We start from the raw sequence: 23,315 nt of genomic DNA, 5'->3' as shown, positions 1-23,315 counted from the left end.
ATAGACGAATAAGGTCCGATATTTTAACATTACGTATTTTACATTGTAAGTACACGTGGATATTTGGGAAGTGTTTCGTGAGTGAAATTGATATTCAGTTTGGCACTGGGATTCTAAATGCTCACGTGTCTTAATCATGGCTATTTTTTAACGAACTTGTCCGATTCTTCTGCTATTATAGTCATTGCTCTCTGAAATTGGTCAGCAGTCCGAATTATTTCATTACAGTAGCCGAGGGCAAATTGATTGCATGTATGATAAAGTTCTGAACGGCTAACTCGAAGCATTATTTGCGTATCGACGGGCAGTGCAAATATGCAGTAGGTACTATTGTGTTGTTCCAAAAATATGTACTCTGTGCTTCTGATTTTAGTAATTGAATGGCGATTTCTACCGGGAAACAAAACGCTGTTTAAATAAACTGGAAAGTCCATTTTTATATTTCATCGCCATCTCCAACGATATTCAATAAACATATATCTTATCACTCTACCTGCGCCCTTAAAATCACGAAGCATGGACATAAATCTCTCAGCCGTATTAGGTGTTCACTTGGCTCATCACTTTCGAAATATTTACCACCAAGTGGCAATTTAAAAGAGAGAAGACCAAGCGTCCAACGAACCAAAACTGGAGCTGTTGGAGCTGGGTGGGGCCTCTGTGGGTGAAGAACTTGTTGCCCTAACTCATTGATTCTTCCTGGACCGCAATAGATATACGTAAAGTCATCATGATGGAGCAATTATTCTTTCCCGCCAGTAGCCCTGGAAGTTTCCTTCAATTAACAGCCCGAACCATTGGTGACACTTCTAAATATCTCAATGTGGTCAATCTGGATGGTGATTCCATTTAGAAAACATATTATAAGCCACTTATTACTATGCATTCAACTATCCCCAAGCAGTTGTAACTTTCGTGGATCAGTCCCACAGTCAATTTTACCAATTTTACTGGCGATCGCTTTCTTTTTAAGTAATACGAAATTATGTATGTGAACAGAGACAATATTCTCATCTGATTAGAGTTGTTTGAATGAAATATGTTTAAAGCAGTAGTAGTAGTTTTTATGGGAGGTGACCGACAACCCAGGTCATTTGCACCATTACGGATGAAAAGGGGGAGGGAAACCCAGCGTCGGCATTATTCTACTCTTGTCAGAAGACACCAAGGGTGTCCGCAGTTTAAAGTCTCATTTGATGGATGTCATACTCCCTTAAAGTGCTCTCCACAAAGCACCTCAAGTGAGGATCGGGGTACCTCAGAAAAATATTTGTGGTCTTCAGGATTTGAACCCGGTCCCTCTCAGTGGGAAGCCTTTTTGTTAGCCACCACGCCATTTCCATCCCCGGGTGTGGAGCGGAGCATATATAAGCGGCAATTAAAAATACCCTTTTACGATTTATTCCTAGGTAAATTGAACATTCATTTACTTCATCCTTAAAATTCACAGGGAATTTAATGCGACTGGCCATTAATAGCTGATAAACTCTGAGACTACTTCATAAGATATTTTCTTTTCATTTTACAACTTCAAATATGATACGAAAAAAATTGATAATTTTCTTAATACGAGGAGCAGTCAAATTAAAACTTGACACCCGCTACAATGTGACCGTGGAATGGCTTTGGACCTGGGACCAAATGGACCTTTATGGATCGTGAGTTGCCACTATACAGTTCTCATACCTTGGCGAAGGCAGTATCGATGCGTAACAAGTGTTGCCACCTTTTGCGTGGACTATGTGTTATGGCCGGTTTGGTTTTTATTTGACTGCCCCCCATACTTTTTGTGATTGAAGAATTAGCATTGATGATTCCAAAATACGGTTTTTTGCCTCTTAAAACTACTTCGACTTGCGCCTAATTAATCAACGGAAAGCTAATCGGAAGATAATAGTGCCCCCTGAACGTGAATTTCGTGAAATTTTTCAAAAGTGTTGGCCCAAGTGTTCCCTATCTTTCCCTCTTACACGTCGCCGTCGCCCACCTCAAACTCTTAGCAGCGCAAGAAAAAGGAACACCTCCTTCCTTCCACTGAAGGCGATGTCTGTGCCAGTGAAAACTATAATCAATCTTCGCTTGAGTTTCACAGAATCAACAGTTCAGGGGATAATGAATGATAATAATAAAACGTCTTTATTAGGGCACGATTGAGACAAGATAGTCCTCACTTCTCCCACCCTTCTCCCTTGGAATTTAACAAGTGAGCAATTCTGTATGATTTCATCTTTTTATCTCTTCTAAGGATGTAATGGCAGCTTAGTTATCATGGAATTATAAAATCTAGATAGGAATTATAAACAAATTAACAGACCCTTGCGAATCTCTTTTCATACTTAAACTTCATATGGCTACAGGAGGAATTAATTTGGAATGTGAACTTGTTGGATAAAGTTGCAATACATTTGCAAACCATGAGCAAATTGTGTGATTCATTTCCAAAGAAAAAGCGCGATGAGGGTTGAGATATCGGTTTTAAGTGCCAAAATTTTTTTAAGATCACGTTTTTGTAAATGTTCAACTAAAAATGGCTATAAAATGGCCTTGACCGAGGAATAATGGAAGGGTGGTAAATTAGACACTTAAAACTTGGGTGTGCTTGAAAAGTTAAGTGTTAAAAATTGGAATTAGGAAATGGGTAACAAATCTCTTTGTCCTCCGAGTTCTTTGGACAACCAAGTATTCCAAGCCCTTCCACCCAAGAACTCTGGACCCGTCTGCCTCCCCTAGTCTCTCCCGTCATAATCTCTTCAGTCCCCCCCTCCTCCGGCCACTGCCACTCCACTCTCTTTCCTAATTTAGACCCACACTCCAAAGATGTCACTCACCTTGGCGTTCTTTTCATAAAAATAACTCCAAGATTCTTCAACCGATACTTCACGGAAACCGAATTTGAGAGAAAAAGTTATTTCATTATAACGAGCACTGGTTCGTTTCAATTCACAGTAATGCATAGCACTAAGTAAGTCCGCTAACGTTCTTGATAAAATTTTTAATGCGAAAGTCACATTTTTTTCAGAATGACCAGAATTTTGCTCATTTTGGAAAGAATCGGACTTGAACATAAAAACAAACCCCAAACCTATTTCAGGAATGGCTTGAAGAGGACGAAAGGAATTTCTAAGTACATGTAACTACAGTAAATACAGATGAAACTTTATGGTTTCCTCTCCCTAGATTTCATGTCGATAAGTCTTCGTCATCATAGTCCAACTATCTAAGAACATTAAATGAAGCAATGATTACTATTTAACACATCAGTTGGACTTTTCTTACCTAATTACTAGGGTAGACGACCAAAAGCTAAGGTCATTTACTCCATTAGGGATAGATAGGTAATTTGGTAGGGGTAGGATATTCCGAAAATTGAGAAGGAATGGATGGAGAGAAACCCCGCGTTGGTATTATATATATATATATATATATATATATATATATATATATATATATATATATATAGATATACCCTGAGTATAAAACTATTCTTAACGTTGAGCGCCAAGAGGTCCACAGTGCAACATCTCATCCGGTGGATGGTGTACTCAAAATACTCTTTGTAAATCATCCCAATTTGAGTTTGGGAAAGGACTGATGAATCATATCTTTTCCGGGATTCGAACTCAAATCTTTGAAGTGGTGAGCGATGGCACCATCCCGATCCCCTTGGGCTTTTTCTTTCTAAAACATTTATTTTTGTCGCACATTGTAGTATACTTCAACTCTTCATGCCTTTTCAATATTCTCCTTGAAGTTTATAGTCTATTTTCTTCCTTCCTCCCCCCTCTCATTTTTCTTGCATTGCTAGTTTAAGAATGGAATCCACAGAGACGCCTTCGTTAGTCCCGGGCGGAATCTCGCTCGTTCGCCAGAAGATGTTTCTGAAAACTGAGATTCGAGTTGGATCATTACTTGCTGTTCACATTTTTATGTACTGAGTGACACGCGCAATCAATTTGGATGGGGAAAATTTGTGCGTGAAACAATTACATTCGAATATGGACACTAACTCCTCAATTTTACGTAGAAAGCTTTCAATGAATATTTACATTTAAAGGAAACAATAATTTTAGTAATCGTAGGATGACATAGTATTTTTCCGGCGTTGGCTCCATGCTAGAGTCAGCTCGGGTGCTTCTCCGGATCAACATCTGACTTCTGCCGAGGATTCAATGTATGTGTTGTCCATAGTCTACATAGCTAAACTCCAACTTGTAATATAGAATAATTAGTCAGTCCTGACAACTTTAACATCAAAATATCGGTGGAAATGCAGAGTTTGACCCGGTGGAAGACCTTGAGTACCAGTTTTTAGTAATTGTTGAGACACATATTAGGAGTAGTATGTGGCGTAAAGTTCACTTAAATGGAAGAAGGGATGAATAACGGATGGGCGCAAAGCAAAGTCATGGTATTTGGTACGATGAGTTCTGGGGATTCGTTGACTTCGGTGTGACATGACTTTCTCGATTTGAAAAAAATCTTTCTCTAATGCCGTTGGCGTTTGATTGCAGCCTACGCATAGCCGCCATAAAAACTACCAAGTACGTCATAGTTCATTGGTGGGCATGCGAGGGGTAAGAGTGATGCACCCAATGACTGCTTGGCCACAAAGTCTACAAAGACCTCGTCCTAGACTGCGACCGAGCCCTTGAATCACCATGGCTAACGCGAGCATTTTGTGCGATGGACTTGCCTTCGACTTCGATCGGCCATGATATTTGTCTTTTTGGCTAATTCAACTTTAATACACTGTCCGACCCTGGATGTCATTGCCAACGTATTTTCATAGAGTAGGCTTTTCGTGTTGAGTTATATTTTTAGTACGCTGGTCGAAAAGGTACGAGTCAGAAAGGTGTCTCTTTTGAAGGTGTAGCTTCAGTTTGATCCATTTCATTTTTAATTGTTATAAAATTCTATTCTATCACTTGTTGTTGCATTTCCACAAACGTTTTAGCAGGTTCACTGCCATATCTCTCTAGGAATGCTTTTATCTGAAACTTTTCTAGCTAGAATTTTTTGTTTCTCTTCTCAGTATTTCAGCCCAGGAATTGCATTGTCTTTTCGCCGCCGCGCGCACATAGTAGATGCTAGTTGAAATATTGCCTTTTGTGTAAGGCGTTGTTTAATTTTAATTAGGCGTGTTCAGCGAAATCGCTTCAAATGAATATGGCTGAGATAAATCTTCATTGCGTTCACCTCGAAGTTGGAAAAGAAAATAGGTAACCTATCGTGAATTTCACGAAATAAACGATTTCTTTTCAGGGCTATCCAACCTGTGAGTACGCTATGAGAAAAATGAACATATTATTAATACTCAAACAAAGGAAGAAGCACAAGTTCAATGAGAAATTTTAATTAAAATAAATAAATAAATGTTGCCGTATTGTACACTTCAACTCGAGTTGCTCGACTTCTTTCTGAATATAAATGTTCATGAGCTGATAAACGCAACTTATAAGCTTTAAATCTGGAGTGTATTAGGGCATTATATTATTATTTTCATGCACATGAAAATTGGTAAAAAAATCGGATTTACCATTACGTAGATATTTAAAGTACAAAATTAAAAAATACGATGGAACACCGCACTTCTATTGCTCCGTAACCGATAAAAAAAATGCATCCTCTAAAGATTCAAATGAAAGCAAGAGAAGTGAGCTTACTAAAAAAAAGAGAAAATAAAAGCAACAAGAGGTTAAAGAGAACTATGCAGCAGTCAAAGACGAAGTGAATGCAGCTGTTAAACTGATTGTTGGAATTCCGAGTAGAGAAAGGGATCATGCTAGCTTTTATTGGATAATTCATGCAGATTGCGGATGGCCCAAAACAACGCCGATATAAAGTACTTGTACTTCCAACACTTAAATTCAATTTTTCCTTCCGTCGTTTTAAAATCTACTCTTGAATAAATACGTGAATATTCTCGAGTAAAAGTGAATATTCTCGACAAAAGCCGTTGAACTTAGGGTTATCATGCAGATTTTTTGAACGCATCGCAAATCATGGAAGGAATTCGTTTATGTAGTCATTTATTCAAAGACTGACATCCATAATATGCTACTGTATGCTCATACCTTCTTAGTTGCCAGTCAAATTTCCGCCTACCTGAGCCTAACAGTTTTTCTTTAAGGGTGGCTGTGATTTAACCAAGCACGCGTGTATCTTCTTTTTCGTCTCATTAGCGTATTTTCCTCTCTTGATGAAAGTCATCGAAGGAATCTCATCAACCATAATATTGTGCCAAATGTTTACATGTGCGGAGGTTTCCTAATCCGCATAATACTTTGCTAAATGCCATGTACGACCAGAGAGACAAATTTTCAACCAGGTCCGGATTTTTGATTAGGTTAAAACGATTTGATTGCTTTTTTTACGTCGCATTTGTTTATTTTGGAAAAAAAGATATTGAAAATGAATTTTTTGCATGAAATAATACTTTAAAAATTATTTGAGTTCATTTTAATTGATATGAAATACATATGATTATGGAACCTCTTTTTTCATTTTGAATAACGTCTTTAAACTATTTAGCATCCGTTAAATAGTTACGAGGTGCGAAACAATATTTGGGGATGATAAATATTGCATGGGAAATGTTTGGATATTTCTGCTTCCGGTGACAAGAATCAGTCCTGGTAGAGTGCAGTTGGAAAATATTGATTCCAGAGCCTCAAACACCGGACGCGTTTCGGAGAGTTTTATGAGAAGGCAAGCGCGTGTAAACTTCCGCCGAAGAGCTCTCGTTGCGGGGCGACGGTTACCTGGGAAACCGCTCAAGAATAAATACTCAGTTGCATTAAACCCTCTCCTTTCTCGCCCACCCACGCGAGTCACAGACGAGGCACAGCAACCACCACCCCCTCCACCCCACCCCCACAACCTCGATCGATAGACCCCGTCCCCTCACCCCCAGCCCATTCCAGCTAGCGCGCCTCCTCCTCCAAGTCACTCGAGTGTGCACCGCCTGCTTTTTTCCCGTCATATCCGTTCCGTCGTGCAAATTTGCTCTGTTATCATATCCGGGGTGTTTTTTTTTCGCTCAAGAGAATGCATAATACTCTAACTTACGCAGAAGCTGCTTGTGTGACAGTAAATCAACACTTTTTTTGTTAAATATGGACGTCGAAAGAATTTTCGTATTTTTATAGTTTTGTTATCATAAGCTTTTTATTATCTAATGGTTATGAGATTTTATAAATATTTTCTTACCTGGTACTTATTGTAAATTTCAATTCTGGATGTATAATATACTTTATAGAACACTAACTCAGGAATGTTCGCACGTTAAATATGACTAAATCTATTACGCATTACCCCGAATTTATTCCATAAATGGGTTTTCGAAAAATTCCAGGCAATATGCAGCTACTTCCAGAATCATGTGCATTTACTTCAATATGCCGCCCACTCTCGAGAGGTCTATATGGACCATTTTGCATATTTACGTGTATCTCACCTTGTTTGAGAAATAGATACATAATGAAGAGTTGACGACATTAGCACCATGTGAGTTTGTAATTCATATCGAAAAATTGTCCGAAATATGAGAAAGGAATATACGATAGTATTTCAATAAGTCACTCCTAACCAATAATAATGGTACATATAACTCTAAGAAATAAATGCATATATAAGACTTCAATTACATTAGAAATGACGTGGTTCCCAAATTCGAGTTTTAACTAAGATATAATTTTGGCAACTCATAAATGCCTATCTTTTTGAAATAAAAACTTAAACAGATATTGGCTAAGTACATTGATCCAGTATCCATAGCATGACATCCAATTTGTAATTTCAATTGTGGTACTCAATGATTGTTCACTATTAATTTATTAATTTATAGAAAATAAGTGGCCACGAAAGAATGGGAATCTAACCTCTATGCCTAGACATATAAATACGATATTGATAGAAATGAGCTCTTACGGCTAGTAATATATAATAAATGTGAAACTCCAATAGCCGTAAACAGCTGTTTACGGCTATTGGAGTTTCACATTTATTATATATAAATACGATTTTATGCTAGATACAAGGCAGGATAGGTAAGGAATTTATTTCATTTGTATTCTAATAACCAATTTCAAGCGCATTATAATTTTTAAAAACTTTTCTAAATTAAACTGGACTCTGGAGGAATGCTGTGATAATGGAATTACAATGGAAGTCATGTGAAATATGTTTCCATCAGAAATTTTTGATGGAAGGTAAAATGAACATTTCCCTCCTGCTTATTTGCAAATGCGTTTACTTTAGTTGATACATTTTTGCTATTCATCATCTGCTCTTCTAATTCTATGCCTTAAATTCCCCTCGTGAAAAAAAATGATTTGAAATTTAGCACTGCGATAGGAAACCACACTCACTAAGGCGCTTTGCTGCTCCAAGAATGCTTTCCTCCCTTCCTTACTTTTGTATGTAGGTTCCAAATGGCGTCTTATCCGTAACCAATTTAGACCCGCCATGTTTCGGTCCTCCAGGTAACTGCATCCGTTTGGAGACCGTCGGAAAATCTAAAATTCTTTAGAACCGCTCAGATGATTCATCCCATTCCCATACATAGCGTGGATAGTGTGTGTATATCGATATGCATGCGTCTGTGGGTGTATAAGCATGTATAGATAAAAGTAAAATGGATAGGAACCCATATCAAAGACGAACACAGGCATGGTGGGGCAGGCGGAATCGTTCTATATCCATGTGAATGAAAATTTGTTTGCCATTTAGCGGGTTTTATTACTTGGATGTGTATTTTGTCAATGCGACTCGTTTCCACCTGACGAAGCTTGCCACGAAACGCGCTGTTCCTATCCTTTATGACAATGCATGATTGCTTTCCCTGTATTTCTTTCCTCTTGTGGCCTCGACCATTTCTCTTTTGGTGGGCGAAACAGCTTCCGAACGCCATCTTCTGGCCAAAGAATCGTGGCAGATGGTTGCATTAACCCCCCCGCAGATTTCAGTGTAACTTAAGTTTCATCAACAGCTCAAGTGGTCCGGCAGGTCAAAAGATCCGCGGTTCAAGTCCTGCCCAAGGAAATTTTTTTACGCCTGTGATCAGAACGATTCCGCCTTCTCCAGATCTTATGTGTTTGTCTTTTTTATATGTTCCTATCTATTTTCCTTATCTGTGTCCATGTGAATGAAAGTTTTCGCCATAATCCAGGTTTTTGTAGTAGTAGTATTTATGGGAGGCGACCGACAGCTGAGGTCATTTGCGCCATAGGGGATGGACAGGAAAGGATGAAGGGTGGAGAGAAACCCGGCGTCGGCATTAGCCTACTCTTTACGAAAGGCGCCACGTCCCATCCGACGGACGGCGTACTCACTCGAAGTGCCCTCCACAAAGCACCTCAAGTAGGGATCGAGATACCTATTAAAAATATTCAACACCGCCAAGATTTGAATCCGGGCCCTCTGGGTGGGAAGCCTTACGTTACGTAGTGTACGTTAGCACCCACGACGTAGTTACGACGTAGTGTACGTTAGCACCCACACTACGTCGATCCCCCAGGTTTTTGTATTGAAATGTGTATGTTACAGTATGTATATACTGTAACATATACATACACACACACATTCACATATATACACATACACACACATACATACATATATGCATACACATACCTACACATATACATACATATCCACACACACATACATACACACATACTCACATAAATATACATGCATGCATACATACGCATACATACCGTAGAGGCGGGGAAGGCGGAATCAGGCAAATCACGAGTGTAAAAATATTTCCTAGAGCGGGACTTGAACTCAGGATCTTTCCACTTCCCGGGCGGATGCTCTCAACTACTTGAGCTATCCAGGAAACGTAATTTACACTGAGATCTCTCTTCATCTCCTTCTTCAATAAAAGTTTACTTCCCCCCTCCCTTTATTCCATCAGCCCTATCCTATTCCTGACCTTCCCTCGTTTGCCTAATATTATCCCCTGTATCATAGTCTTCACCATCTCACTGCCGATCAATATGCTATGCACCCACCTTTCCTGTCTCCTTATCATTTCTCCCAACTATTCCTTCTCCTCCCCCACCATGGCAAGCACTCAGTCATTCATTTCCCTTTCTGTCCACTTCACCTTCTCCATCCTTCTCCGCAGCAACATTTCAAAAGCCTCCGATCTAGGTCTATCCTCCTCCTTCAGTGACCACGTTTCTGCAATGTTTAGCTACACTCCTTATCAAAACTTTAACGAGCCTTTTCTTAATGTCCTTGATCAACATCAGTGTCATCAATTTCCTCCTCCCGTCAAAGCCTCTTTGGCTTCTGCAATTCTTCTCCTTATGTCTCTACTACTTTGACGATTTTAGTCCAAATCACTTCCGACATATGTAATATTTTCTAACGTTTAACTTAGGCAATCTCCTTCTCGAAAATCACATAACCTTGTTTTATTTACAATTATTTCTACCTTGTACTTATCGCACTGACTTTCCAATTCAATCAGCCTTTTTCTTTCTGGAAAATTGCATAACCTAAGTTTCATTAATATTGATTCTTATCCCATATCTATCGCACTGAATTTTCAATTCACTCAGCAATGCTTGCAATCTCTTGGCCTATTGAGAAATAAAAGCTTGGTCATCAGGAAACATAATTGATTTTATGTATTCCCCGCCAACTTTCTTTCCTATCTCCATCCTCTTATTGAAGACTCTGAGAAACACGGGAAATGTGTGTACACCAATGGCCTTACTTGATTTTATTCCTCTAGAAATGTATATTATTTGTTTTGGTTCATGGTTTATAGTAATTTTAATTTGCGTCATTTGTACATTCACACAATTTCATGCTTGCCATTATCAGAATGCAACAGGAATTTCTTGACAATTTCAGCGGTATTAAGCCCATATTCATTAACTATCGTCCATTGGATTGAAGGGGAATTTACTGTATCGTCATGGTGCATTGACCTTCTGGACTGAAGGGCCGCAGATTGACCCTCCGACCATTCTGTAATTTCCGCGTTACTTAGGTACATGGGGCTTTGGGTTTATACATATTGTCGCGTGACTCCGAAAGACGCAGCTTGCAGACACGGCGGATAGAATGTGTGCACGAAGCGCCGCTTCCCTCTTGTATTTCTCTCTCTTTCTCTCTTTCCCTCGGCGTGCAGGGTGGAAGAGGACGGGGGTCGGGGGAGCTTCTTCAATCGCGGACAGAGAAGGAAGCAAAGTTTAGCGAAACAACTCGCTGGCTGCAGGGCGTGTCCTCCTCTTTGAAGAAGGAAAGAAAGTGGAAGATTGTGGAGAAGGGAGTTGTGAACGGGCTCAGATAGCTCAGGCTTCGGGGAGGTCAGTTCTTTCCGGGAAGGCCCGGCTGAAGTGAGTGAGTGAGGGTACTGGAGGAGCCGTCGATTTGAATTGTGTGTTGAATTGGGCATTGCCGAAGTGGCCAACGCCCCCTGCTTACCACATTCACGCAAAAGGAAGAAAGAAAGGGTCACGTGGCGTCTCTCCAGGCATCCCTGCATTGGCAATGGTCGGAGGGAAGAAGAAAGGTAAGTGTGGGTTGATTCTTAATTAATTAGAGGTCTTCTTTGATTAATTTGAAATTCTCAGTATCTTTTCTGGTTTCGCAGACAATAAATGAATTTGGCTAATGTTTATCTTTGGCGTACAGAACTAGAGTAATCGTACTCAGAACTAACATTAACTCGCGTATACAGTGTCACCGTATGCTCGATCACCCAATTGCGCTGATTGCCTGTCTCTATGCCTAACCGCAATGATTGCCAATATCATTGTTTTGCTATTCCTTAGGCGCATTATTTTTATCCTGTATCCTTTTACCCCTGTTTTCGGTTAAGAATTACCGCATTGACATTGAAGGGCTTTTTCTTTGGAATAGTTAAAACATCAGAATTATAGGGAATATTTAAAAAAATATTTGGAATATTAAAAAAATATATTTAGAATGTTTCAAAGAGCAGACCCAGTTTTTTTTTAATTCGCCTAGTTCTATGTCACAGGTCTTTTTGCCTCTACTGCCTAATCGTCTCGAATATTTGTTTAGATAAACAACGGATTACACAAAAAACATTGTGATGGAAAGTTAATATTTGTGGTAAGAAATTGCATATTATAAGTGCAAATTTTAAAATAGATTAAACCAGCTTACGTAAGGGAATTGAACTTTAAAGGGGCCAATGATTCACCAGAGGTTACATTGATCTCGTCTCGGGGGCATGTGTTGACCCGTAGAGGCACGACGTGACCTCATACCAATCCGCGTGCTGACACACGCCAATGTGTTTCTAATCAATCCGAAAACTTCTTCTTACTCCTTAGATATGCTGTGACAGCTCTTCTTGATTTTCAGATTGCTCTTAACCGCTTTCAGCCATAGATGCGACGTCAAGCAGAAAACTAATGCACGCATACTTGTCGACCAAAAACAAAATTACCTTTAGAAGCACTCTTGGTAGCATATGGAAGTAATATTTCCCCTCAATAGGCATGTGCAGATTTGAGGTCGTTTCATTCATACAGTGTAATTCGAGATGTGGAAGTACGGAGACGTGTTCTAGTGTAATTTCAACGGGAGTTAAACAGCGTGCTGTCATCGAATTTCTAACCGCTAAAAAAGTAGCTCCTACTTAGGTTTATTGTCGTTTAAAGGCTATTTATTGTGAAGATGCTGTCGATGGGACTACTTTAGATCAATGGGTAGTAAAATTATGTGGTTGCAAGTCTGAACAAGCTATAATTGTTGATGAAAAACGCAGCGGACGTCCGATCACTGCCACAGACGATAAACATCGCAAACTCATCTAAGATTTGATTCAAAATGACCCACGAATCACTCAAAAGCGTATCGCAAACCATATTGGTCGACTTTGTCGTGTAAAAGACAGCCTGGCGCTAATAATCTTGCAGCATGACAACGCTCGTCTACACGCTTCGCTCGCATCTGGAGGGCTCTTAGAAACCTGAAATTTGAACCCATTCCACACCCTCCTTATTCCCCCGATATTGCGCCTTGCGATTTTTATTTTTTCCTCAACTCAAGAGACACTTCAAGGGTAATCATTACACCTCGGACGTTGCGGTGAAGGCAGCTGTCAAGTCCTGGATTCGAGAAAAGTCAGAAGAGTTTTTCAGTGACAGAATGAAAAACTTGTTACACGTTGGGAAAAATGTGTCAGCCTTAACGATGACTATGTTAAAACATAAACAAATATATTAACAAAAACAAATATATATTTGTTTAGTTAAAACAAAAACAAATATATATTTGAAACTTAAGAATTGTCCTTTAATATACTTTTTGTATAATATTGCTATTCGTTTGTGGTCTACAAGCAAGTGAACTTTACTTTTCACACTACCCTCGCAGTTTACTTAGTAATTTGGCGCTATGCCCACTTTCATCCTATGTAACCGTATTTAACCGTCTGTCTTCGTATTTTCACGCATAAGTTAAGGAAAATATTAATGGCTATTTTCAAGCGCTCCTTTCCGAGAAAAATATTTAACCTGTTAATGTCAGAATATCCATAATGTGCAAATTATTGAGTTTATGTGCATCGCAAACGTGTCTTTCTCTAAAGTGGCGCTAATTGCGTGGAGGCACCAAAAGCTTGTCGGAACGGAGACATACACTTTTGGTTTCTTTTCTCTTCATGGTTGCATAGCGCTATATCGTATAATATTGGTTTAAAGATAAAGAAACTTGAACTTGACTTGACCCCAGCTTTCATAAACATATTCATGGAAATTAGCTGGGATATCACCTTATTTGTAACAATACGTATATGCTTACCTATGCTTAAAAGTCATTAGTTGATATATTCGTAGAGGGTCGGAGAGAAAGTCGATTGCATCATTCGCTGGTGGTAATATACCTTAAGTTTCCCTCGGAGCACCCAGGTTTATTCCAAACTTATCTCTTCCCTAGGCAATCTGGGCTTAGCTCGAATATACATGGCGTAGGCTAGCTTTACGAAGAATGAGTTTAGTTTTGCCCGATCGTCCTTCCATTTTTTCATTTGAAGCTCTCATCATGATTGGTTTCCATCGGTTAAATTAGCTTCAAAGAGTTTCAGTAAAATGTTTGCAATGTAGATGTACATAATAGTAGCTAAAACTGTTGTAGAAAATGACTGAAACACATTTAATTGGCAATATTTGGAAAAGCGTAAATCAAATGATCAAATTTTGAATCAGTTGAACAATGCTATAATTTAATGAAATTTTACAACCCTCTTCTAATCTTACATGTCTCTTTTGCTTGGCTACATCAACCGCAATGCCATTGCAGCTTCCTCCCGGCGAGTGACGCATCAAATCGCTGCCGCTTGATCTGTATACGATGCGTGTATCAATCTCCTGTTGTTGTAGTTGTTGATTCCACTTTCCTTCAGGTCCATGACATTCCAGGTGGCGTTGGGAAGGTTAACTTTTGAAGACACTGTCTTTTTCTTTGGTAAGATTTAACCTTACTATTCTGACTAACATTGGTATTTTCTCAGCTTTCTCTGATTTCATGTTTGAATGTTTATGTATAAATTATATGCGCATTGAAAAAGTACGTCTTATTGGTGTCTGAGGGCGCTAGATGTTGACTTGGTTAGCTTGAACGGCAGGTACGGAAGCAAAACACCCTCGGATCTCACGCTGTGCCACATGAGCTCGAAAGAAAGTGGACGTAAGGCGTTCCACCTCTTTTTCTGGGGCGATATCCGTAAAAAAAGATGGTGCTTGGTGCACGGATTAATTCAATCAAAGTGTATCTACCTCTTCAACTTTTTATTCAATGGAATTATTCTTCTTCTTCAAGGGAATCAGCAAAATTGCCAATTTTATGGCACTTCGTCAATATCATTTCACAATTATTCCGTGATGCCCATAAATTCGAGATAGTTATTTCCAAAAACTATTCATATATGTTTTTCTTCACGATATTGCGATATTTTTATTGTTTGCATTAGCGAATAATAACATATGTATGAAAATCATATATTTTTGTCCCATTTCCGTAAGCTGCAAAAGCAAATGACATCTACTTGGCCAGTGACGGCTACGATGAGTCGAGGCTTAAGTAACTCAAGGATTGCCAGTGTGTTTTCTTACCTTGTGTTCTCGCAGAACTTAGTAATGCGCAAATCAGTAGGGATTGGACTTCAATCGTGTTCTTATTGGTGTTTGAAACCTTATTTATTTTAAATTCATTCTTCCTGGTGGGAAATCCAAGAGCTCTTTTTCCATTTTAATGTACGATAGGTAATCTTTGTCACATAGTAAATTCCATTTTTTCGATAATATTTCGTAGTTCAATCAACTGTGGGAAATGCCGCAGCAATCTTTTAAGCTCTGGTGTGAACGCAACACCGTGAATTCCACAGTGTGAATAAATATTGACATAAGTCTCCATTGATATGTCAACGTGGATTCCGCGACGTCTCGGTGGCTCAACCCGCGAAAGCGCTCGGCGGGAAATCGAGGGATACAAATTCAAATCCCGATGTCGGAAATTGATATTTTTACTTGTTAAATTCTTGTTTACTATATCGTTGTTCATTATACAAAGCATGTGCTCCATTTAAATTGATCAAAGGATGAAGGTAAATATTTATTAAAATTTTGCTCCCTAGTCGTAGGATAACACTGAGATAGTTTTTTTTAATTTTGTTCAACATACTTTTGTTCAACGTTCTTTGGTCTTTTAGTATGATATTAAATCCCGTAATTCATCCTTCTAAGTCGGTTATTGTAATTTATTTCCTTTGAATAATCCTTTTATGAGTTTGTTGTAAAACCTCTCCCAACACTTCGCCTCTTTTCACGCCATGCAAATGCATCGGCTTGCAATGCAGCTGTAGACACAAAGGAAAACGTCGGAACTTTGAGGCTGCTGCGGCCTAACGCGTTAAATTAACGAGGTGCGAGCATTGGGGATGCGCGAGAAGAAAAAAGACGGCGAGAGCGTTTCGACACAACGTGACGTTTGCCCGCTCCGGCGACTGCCTGCCCTCCCGCACCTCTCTCGACCGCCTGCCTCTTTGCTTTGGCGTTGATGGATTGCGAGCACTTCGCGGGACCTCTGGTGGGCGAGCGTCTCGCGCCGGGGCGGGAAATAATGGCCCACAACCCCGGTCTAATGCGCCCGTCCGGGAGTGGGGAATGCGCACACCCGGGGTGCCGAGAAGTACACACAAGGTGTGCTCCCGTGAGCGCGCCAGCGGTCGTAAGGCGGCGTAGTATTACGCAAAATTTTAAAAATCACACCGATTTAAGAGAGAGACTGAAGTTAGGGTACCTACGGGAGCCATTCTTAAATTACCTAAACTTAATATGCCTCCCTCGGAATGATATAAAATGTTTTCCCTCCTCTTCTTACCAATTATTGACGTTATCTTTTTAATAAAGGTCGCATAAACGTAAATTTGACGAAAATGTAGTTAACTTTTATTAGCTCACAACTTATTAATTCTGAAAAAATACGCTACCTTGTAAAGCAACTAGCTTTCTTCACTGAACCATGAGTGAGGTTAAACGTCTCTGGGCACGTTCAAATAATTGATGAATGCTTGAATAGTTCGGAAACGACAATTTGACTAGCTTGCACTAAGTGTTTTTTTAGTTTTCAAGAATAATTTAACTTCTTTCTGCATTATTAATGGCTAAAATAATAAAATAAACATTTTGCACAATATTTTCAAACTTTCCCTCCCATTTCTCGTCAGAATCGTGATGAAATGGCATACCATATTCAAGTAAAAGACATCCTTTCAGCCAGAGTAGTAGCATAGTTACAACTTCGCCATTATATTGCATTTTTTACCACCTCTCCTCATAAGGTTTGCACTAATGACGAATTTTTGGAAACCACTAAGCAAAAGAAACCCCAAAACCACCGAGTATTCCGTGAGATAACATTGAAAGTTTACGGAGGCTTAAATGGCAGGAACCATCTTCATCGGTCCGCAAATAAAATTACGATTTATTTGGAGTAAGTTTAGATTATTTCAAACTGGAGAGACTAGTACTCTTACAGTTCTCTCTTGGAATATTTCCTGAAAAACAAACATGTGCTGGTTTCGAATGAGTCAAGAAAAGACTTCTGAACTCCTCACATTTTCTCCATTCACGTCAGGACCTTTTTGTAGGCAACATTACAGTAATGCCTAGCGAAAATTGAGACTGCTTTCGTTATAACATTACCGCAATTGAAGATAGACACCAATGGTCTCTGGAATGATGAAATATTGGGAGGTTTTGCTGAATATTCTACAGGGACAACCCTGTAGCAGGACACTATAAGTTGGCCAAAGGTCCTACCTTATGAAAACTGTCCAGTATTTTAGCTTACCCGTAGTGATTGCCTATTTTGTTCTCTAAACTTGGTTCAGATAAAGAATATTTTTTGTATACTGGAAGATGAGGACCCCAGTGGCAATATTGTCTAGTTGTTGGGTAAAAAATTTTCTGTGCAAATTGGGACGTGGCCCATTGAATTGAACTAAAAATTTATAATCGGCATCAGTAATACGTCTAGAAAAGTCTCACTAAACCTTTGATAGTAAACATGAGTGTCCTCTCTGGCACGGGCCACAACGGGTTATCAAGAACGCTGTCTCTAGTGGAAGATATGACTAATTTATAAGCCATGCTATTGGCTCATAGAGCCAATAGCATGTCTTATAATTTACTCTCTACCGTTACACTCTACCATTACTCTCTACTAAGGCATGCTATTGGCTCCTAGAGCCAATAGCATGCCTTAGTAGAGAAAGTGAAAGTATGAGTTTATGACCTCATACCAATTCAAATATTCACGGTTAAATGTTGGCCAAAAATATGTTTAATTTTGATTCGTACAAATGTGTATACAAACTCATGTTCAAATGCATTCCATATGGCTCCACCATCATGAGGTATTATTTATTATTTCGAGGTTTTTTACATTTAAGTCTGAGATATTTCCGGAGTGATTGATTCTTGAGGATCTTCAGATTGCTTATGCTGAGACACAAATTGCGTTTGATCATAATTTCAAGAACCCAATTTTCAAATGCAATCGTTAATCAGTACTCTTAAATGCAGGTTTTGGAATTTGTATAAAACAATTGATTGTATTCAATATCTTAATATACACACCCGGTGTCCAAAAGATTCTCTATGTTCCAGTACCAATTATTTCCTTCTTGGAATGCACAAATATGCTGTTTTCACCAATTCTACGCCCTTGCTCATATTTTGAAGAGCAATTTAGGGTGTGTTATTTTCTTTATTAGTCATTTATTCATGCAAACCCTATCTTTTGTTGGAAATCTGTTTGTCACTCTCTCAACTTGATGGCCAGCACTATTTATCCATGCATTTCCTGTAGTTTGACTCATCTTTCCTTATTGCTTCGTCTCTCAAGAACACATGGTGCTCTTCTGGTGGTTAGCGCTGAATGATTTGAACATGTATGCATTTTAAGGACTTCTCGAGGGTTAGAGCACTCGGTATCTAATTACACGTAATGCTGCGCGGAGCTGATTTGTGCAAATGGAAATATCACTCACCTCTCCTTGCATATAACGCATGAAAGTCTTTAGGCGAAGGGTTAAAAGGTTCCGCTCTAACTTAGATTTTTTTTCATGCGATAAATATCCTAAGTTACTCAGTTGCTCGTGATCCTGCAAAAATTCCTGCATATACGTATTTCTTGGGTCAAGCCTCTGAAAAATTTTTTTAGTAAGTAAAAATTCCTTTTTAGGACATCTTAATTTAGAGAGTTTTAACATTTTTCAGTAAGTTATTAAATACTACCTTGATCAAAAAGTTCCCGGAATAACCACCGTGTGGCGCTCCCATCGTTCCGATTTGAGTTCTGTTTTTTTTGTTAAATTGGTACATCTGTTGTTGATATTCCCTTTAAATCTTAGTGTCATAACTTGACATTTGCAAAAGTTACGGTCGGTTTTCGGTATGTCCATCAGTGCTTCCTGCGATTTTTCCATTACTTCCTCTCGGCTGCTAAAACGCGTTCCCCGTAATGGTTTTTTAACTCGATTGAACAGAAAGAAGTCACAGGGAGCCAAATCAGGTGAATTCGGTGGCTGTTGGATGGTATTTGTTGCATTTTTCGTCAAAAAATTACGAATAATGATAGCACTGTCCGACGGTGTGTTATCATGGTGCAAAATCCACGAGTTTTCTGCCCACATTTCTGGTCTCTTTCGGCGAATTGCTTCACGCAAACGTCTCATAACGCCCAAATAATACTCTTTGTTTACTGTCTGGCCTTCTGGCAAAAATTCATGATGCACTACACCGTTGTAATCCATGAAAACCGTCAGCATTGCCTTCTTTTTTGACTGAAAACGACGTGGTTTTTTTGGTCTCGGCTCATTTGGTGAACGCCATTCACTTGCCTGATGTCTGGATTGCGTGTCGTACTCATAAACCCACGTCTCGTCTCCAATAATGATCCTTTTGATGAATGTGGGATCGGATTCAGCCTCGCAAATCATGTCTTTTGCGACGTCAACACGGTCTCTTTTTTGCATGAAATTGAGGTCTTTTGGCATGCTACACGACGGAAACCCAAATCATTAACCACAATGTCTTGGGCGGATCCATAGGCAATGTTCAAGTCCTCCGCTATTTCTCTGATGGTTAATTTGCGGTTATTGACCAACATTTCTTTTACTTTATCAATTTTTTCACCGACTTTCGATGTCGATGGTCTGCCACTGCGTTCATCATCTTCGATTGACTCACGACCACTTCTGAACCGCTCGTGCCACTGGTAAACGACCGTTTTTTTTAGAGAATCGTTGCCGAAACACTTTTCCAACATTTCCAACGTCCGTGCGCCACTAAATCCGTTTTTTACGCAAAATTTAATACAAGTTCGTTGTTGCAAATTTAAATCCATTTCTGAAATTGTAAAAAATCGCCAACACACATAGAGATAGATGTACCCTTGGCTACGTAACTTTTGCAAATGTCAAGTTATGACACTAAGATTTAAAGGGAATATCAACAACAGATGTACCAATTTAACAAAAAAAACATAACTCAAATCGGAACGATGGGAGCGCCACACGGTGGTTATTCCGGGAACTTTTTGATCAAGGTAGTATATTTTCTTAGGAACAAATCTCAAGTATTATGTTTCAACAAATAAATTTGATTAGGCACGTTTTGCCGTCTCGTCCTTTACTTCTAACATACAACCACATTCATTCCATGCATCAATACATCCTGCCCTGCTCTTTGTTTCTCGTGCCCCCTCCTAGTGTCTTTCCGATCTGTCTTAAAGATACATTGACAGGTGACAGCTGTTAACATTTCCCTTTAATCTACTTGGCCATATATATATATATATATATATATATATATATATATATATATATATATATATATATATATAATTATTATTATTAGGTAATCTACCGGTTAAGGCGGAAAATCTGCTGGAGAGTGGTGAGGGGTCTGGGCGGGGGAGGGGAGGTGAGGTGCAGGGATTGCTGGGAGGGAAATTAAAGATGGCGGTTAAGGGTGGGGATTTTGAAAGATCGGCAAGCTAATATATACGCAGATTCTCGACTTCTCACCTCTGTATTGGTGGCTGAATCGGGTAGGGATTACAAGATGCTAAGAGCAAAACATTGGTCGAATGAAAGGTTGTGGGAATTTGCATGTGAAGAGATAGGAAGAAAAGGAAATGATTAAAGAGGCATGGGAAGAACTGGAGGTAGGAATGAAGGTAGGCGGGGAATTCGTAAAATCAGTTAGGTTTGCTGATGACCACGCTTTAGTTTGTCAGTCAGCTAAATGTTTGCAAGCATTGCTTAGTGAACTGGAAATTCAGTGCGACAGGTATGGGATGAGAATCAATATTAATAAAACAAAGGTTACGCGATTTTCTAGAAAGAAAAATGCCAAGCTTAACATTAAAATAGGAGGGCAAAAACTAGAGCAGGTAGAACAGTTTACATATCTCGGTAGTGTTTTGGATCAACTCGGTAAAAGTAGTAAGGACGTAAGGAGAAGAATTGCGCTAGGCGAAGAGGCTTTCAGTATATATATATATATATATATATATATATATATATATATATATATATATATATATATATATATATATATATATATATATATATATATGTATAAACCATAAACACAGTAATCAACCCGAAGGTCGGTTTAGTAGGTGATGGTAGAGTTCACCCAGTACTAAGCCCTATGCGGCGTGTGAAAATCCACACATCAGGGCAGGGAGGCAAGTTTCTTTCCCTGTGCCGGTAATGGTTTCTCAGGAAGACCTGGTACCCGAAAATTCACTTCAGCTTGGGTGGAGCTGCAGGTGCCCAGAGTGCCTTGCCCGGGAATCGAACCCGGGACCCTCCAGTCCGACGCTCTACCCACTTGACTACCGCGACCCATATATATATGTATATATATACACACACACACACATTATAATCCATGTTTTACAAAAACTCCCGGAAGTGGGATGAACTATCCCCTTCATGCCATTCTTTTTTGTTATAATTTATTTTCAAACCAAAGGTGGTTCAGCTAACTCAAGGCATTCTCAACGAAAGCGATCAACATCGCGCGTAAAATAATCCCTCGTATTTCCGTTCACAGGCGTCGCCCTCCGAGGAATAACTTTCGTAAGAATGCATCTTCACGCCCCTTTGACGGTGAACCTCGCGATGTGTGGAGCCGAGGAACTCGCCCCCTCCTCGCCCGTGCCACGATGGATCTGTATCCATTTACAAGACACGTCTGCATCCCTCACTCCTCGGCTGTGATGGCATAATAGTGTAATTGTCAGGATAATAGTGTAAAAGACGTAATGTCTTTTTTGAAAATTAAGGATGAATATTAAATTCTCTTTTCTTTGGCAAAGGCTGAATTAGTGCAATAAGAATAAAGCTTGCGAGAGCATTCTCCTCATCGCCTGCCACACCCTAAAGGAAACGTAATGAAATGGTTCAAACAAAAGCTTTACGCAATTAAATAGCACCCCGCATTCGGTCGCCCCCCTCCCGCGGGGCGAAACAATCGTATCACTTGCTCTGCTCAACTCTCTTCTGCTTCCCGACCCCTCTCCTGAGCGGAATAGACGCAACCAGTGCGGAAAAATACATATTGTACACTTAAATGTCCTGTCTATATACACCGTTCCAGGTGGGGCTTCTTAGTCCACTATCTTTGATGTATTCTAATGACTCTGTGATCTCTGTGGTAATTAAAATTTAAGGAGCTCTGCATGTCCCTCGGGTATTAACGTGTATGTTGACTAAGACTTACGCTGATAACAGTTTCTCCAGAACTTCAGCTAGTATCTTTAGTTTGAAGGTAAACTAGAGCAATTGTTCACCGTTCTTATCCATGCTTTCTCGTTTCATCATTAACGTTTGAATGTTTGGCTGCCAGATGGCTCTTTTCTAAGCACATTATCGTGGGTATTCATCTTTTAAGTTAAAGTTTTCCAGTGTTCTTACCACCATGAACGATAAAGGTTCGATTGAAGGAACATCAGAGAGCTACGGAGGAAAACATAATTCAGCTTATCCATCGTCTCCAAACGTGCATAGAGCAAACCAAGGCATGACATCATAGTAATAGTAAAAGAGAGGTTATACTATCCCAGATTTATTAGATTTCGGGCGTCAATCGAGGTAATAAGAGCACCTAAAACTTCAACCGAGGATACGGATATCTAATAGTGATTGAAATAGAGTCATCCGGCAACCAGCTAACCAGAAGGCAGCGATTGGACTAGACGGCTTGAATCACGAGCAGGTCCTATCTTATCTTCGCCGAGGAAACCTCCGAAAGAAGATTATAATTTTATAATGATAAAATACGGTTCTCGTGGAATTACATCTCCTATGACTGAGGATATAAGGTGGAGGCAAAGACGTGACGTGGTGCCGTTCATCGACAACTTGCACGATCTGCGCGTAAATTTACCCATAATTTATTTCGGATGGTCGCGGGAGCACACGGAAAGGGATATCGGGGCGCAAGCTAGAGAAATTTTCTGTGGAAGGAGATATTGGAATATTGGATGTAATTTCTTAGCGTATCATCAATGGTTACAATGGTGAACGGCATTCGAGAGGCAATGAACAAATATACCTTCAGTTAAGTTGCTCAAAGAGTACCGATGCTAGCATGATATTTTGCAGCACACTCCGAATCGCCGGTTTATTGTTTCGGGTTTTCTCTTCAAGCAGTGAGTGTGCCACTGCATCGATCGAGGCATCCATGCGGTCCATCTTCGAATCCTTGAGTCTCAATGGGATCCCATTAAGCGAGGCG

At 39.5% G+C, this 23,315-nt stretch overlaps 1 protein-coding gene across 2 annotated transcripts in view; it reads left to right on the top strand.

Moving 5' to 3' along the window:
• Nucleotides 1-11,188: 11,188 nt before the first annotated feature.
• LOC139693900 (Kv channel-interacting protein 4-like) overlaps nt 11,189-23,315 on the top strand; it is a 301,982-nt gene continuing 289,855 nt past the window's right edge. For both annotated transcript variants that reach the window (XM_071592223.1, XM_071592221.1), the window contains exon 1: nt 11,189-11,536. In XM_071592223.1, coding sequence (XP_071448324.1) covers nt 11,515-11,536 — 22 coding nt within the window. In that variant the 5' untranslated portion in view covers nt 11,189-11,514. The remainder of the gene's footprint in view (nt 11,537-23,315) is intronic.

This window comes from Hetaerina americana, unplaced genomic scaffold, assembly GCF_022747635.1.
Source record: "Hetaerina americana unplaced genomic scaffold, ioHetAmer1.1.p SCAF_5, whole genome shotgun sequence".
NCBI lineage: Eukaryota > Metazoa > Arthropoda > Insecta > Odonata > Calopterygidae > Hetaerina > Hetaerina americana.
Note: the sequence above shows the minus strand (reverse complement) of the source record. Positions and strands in the feature narration are given on the sequence as shown.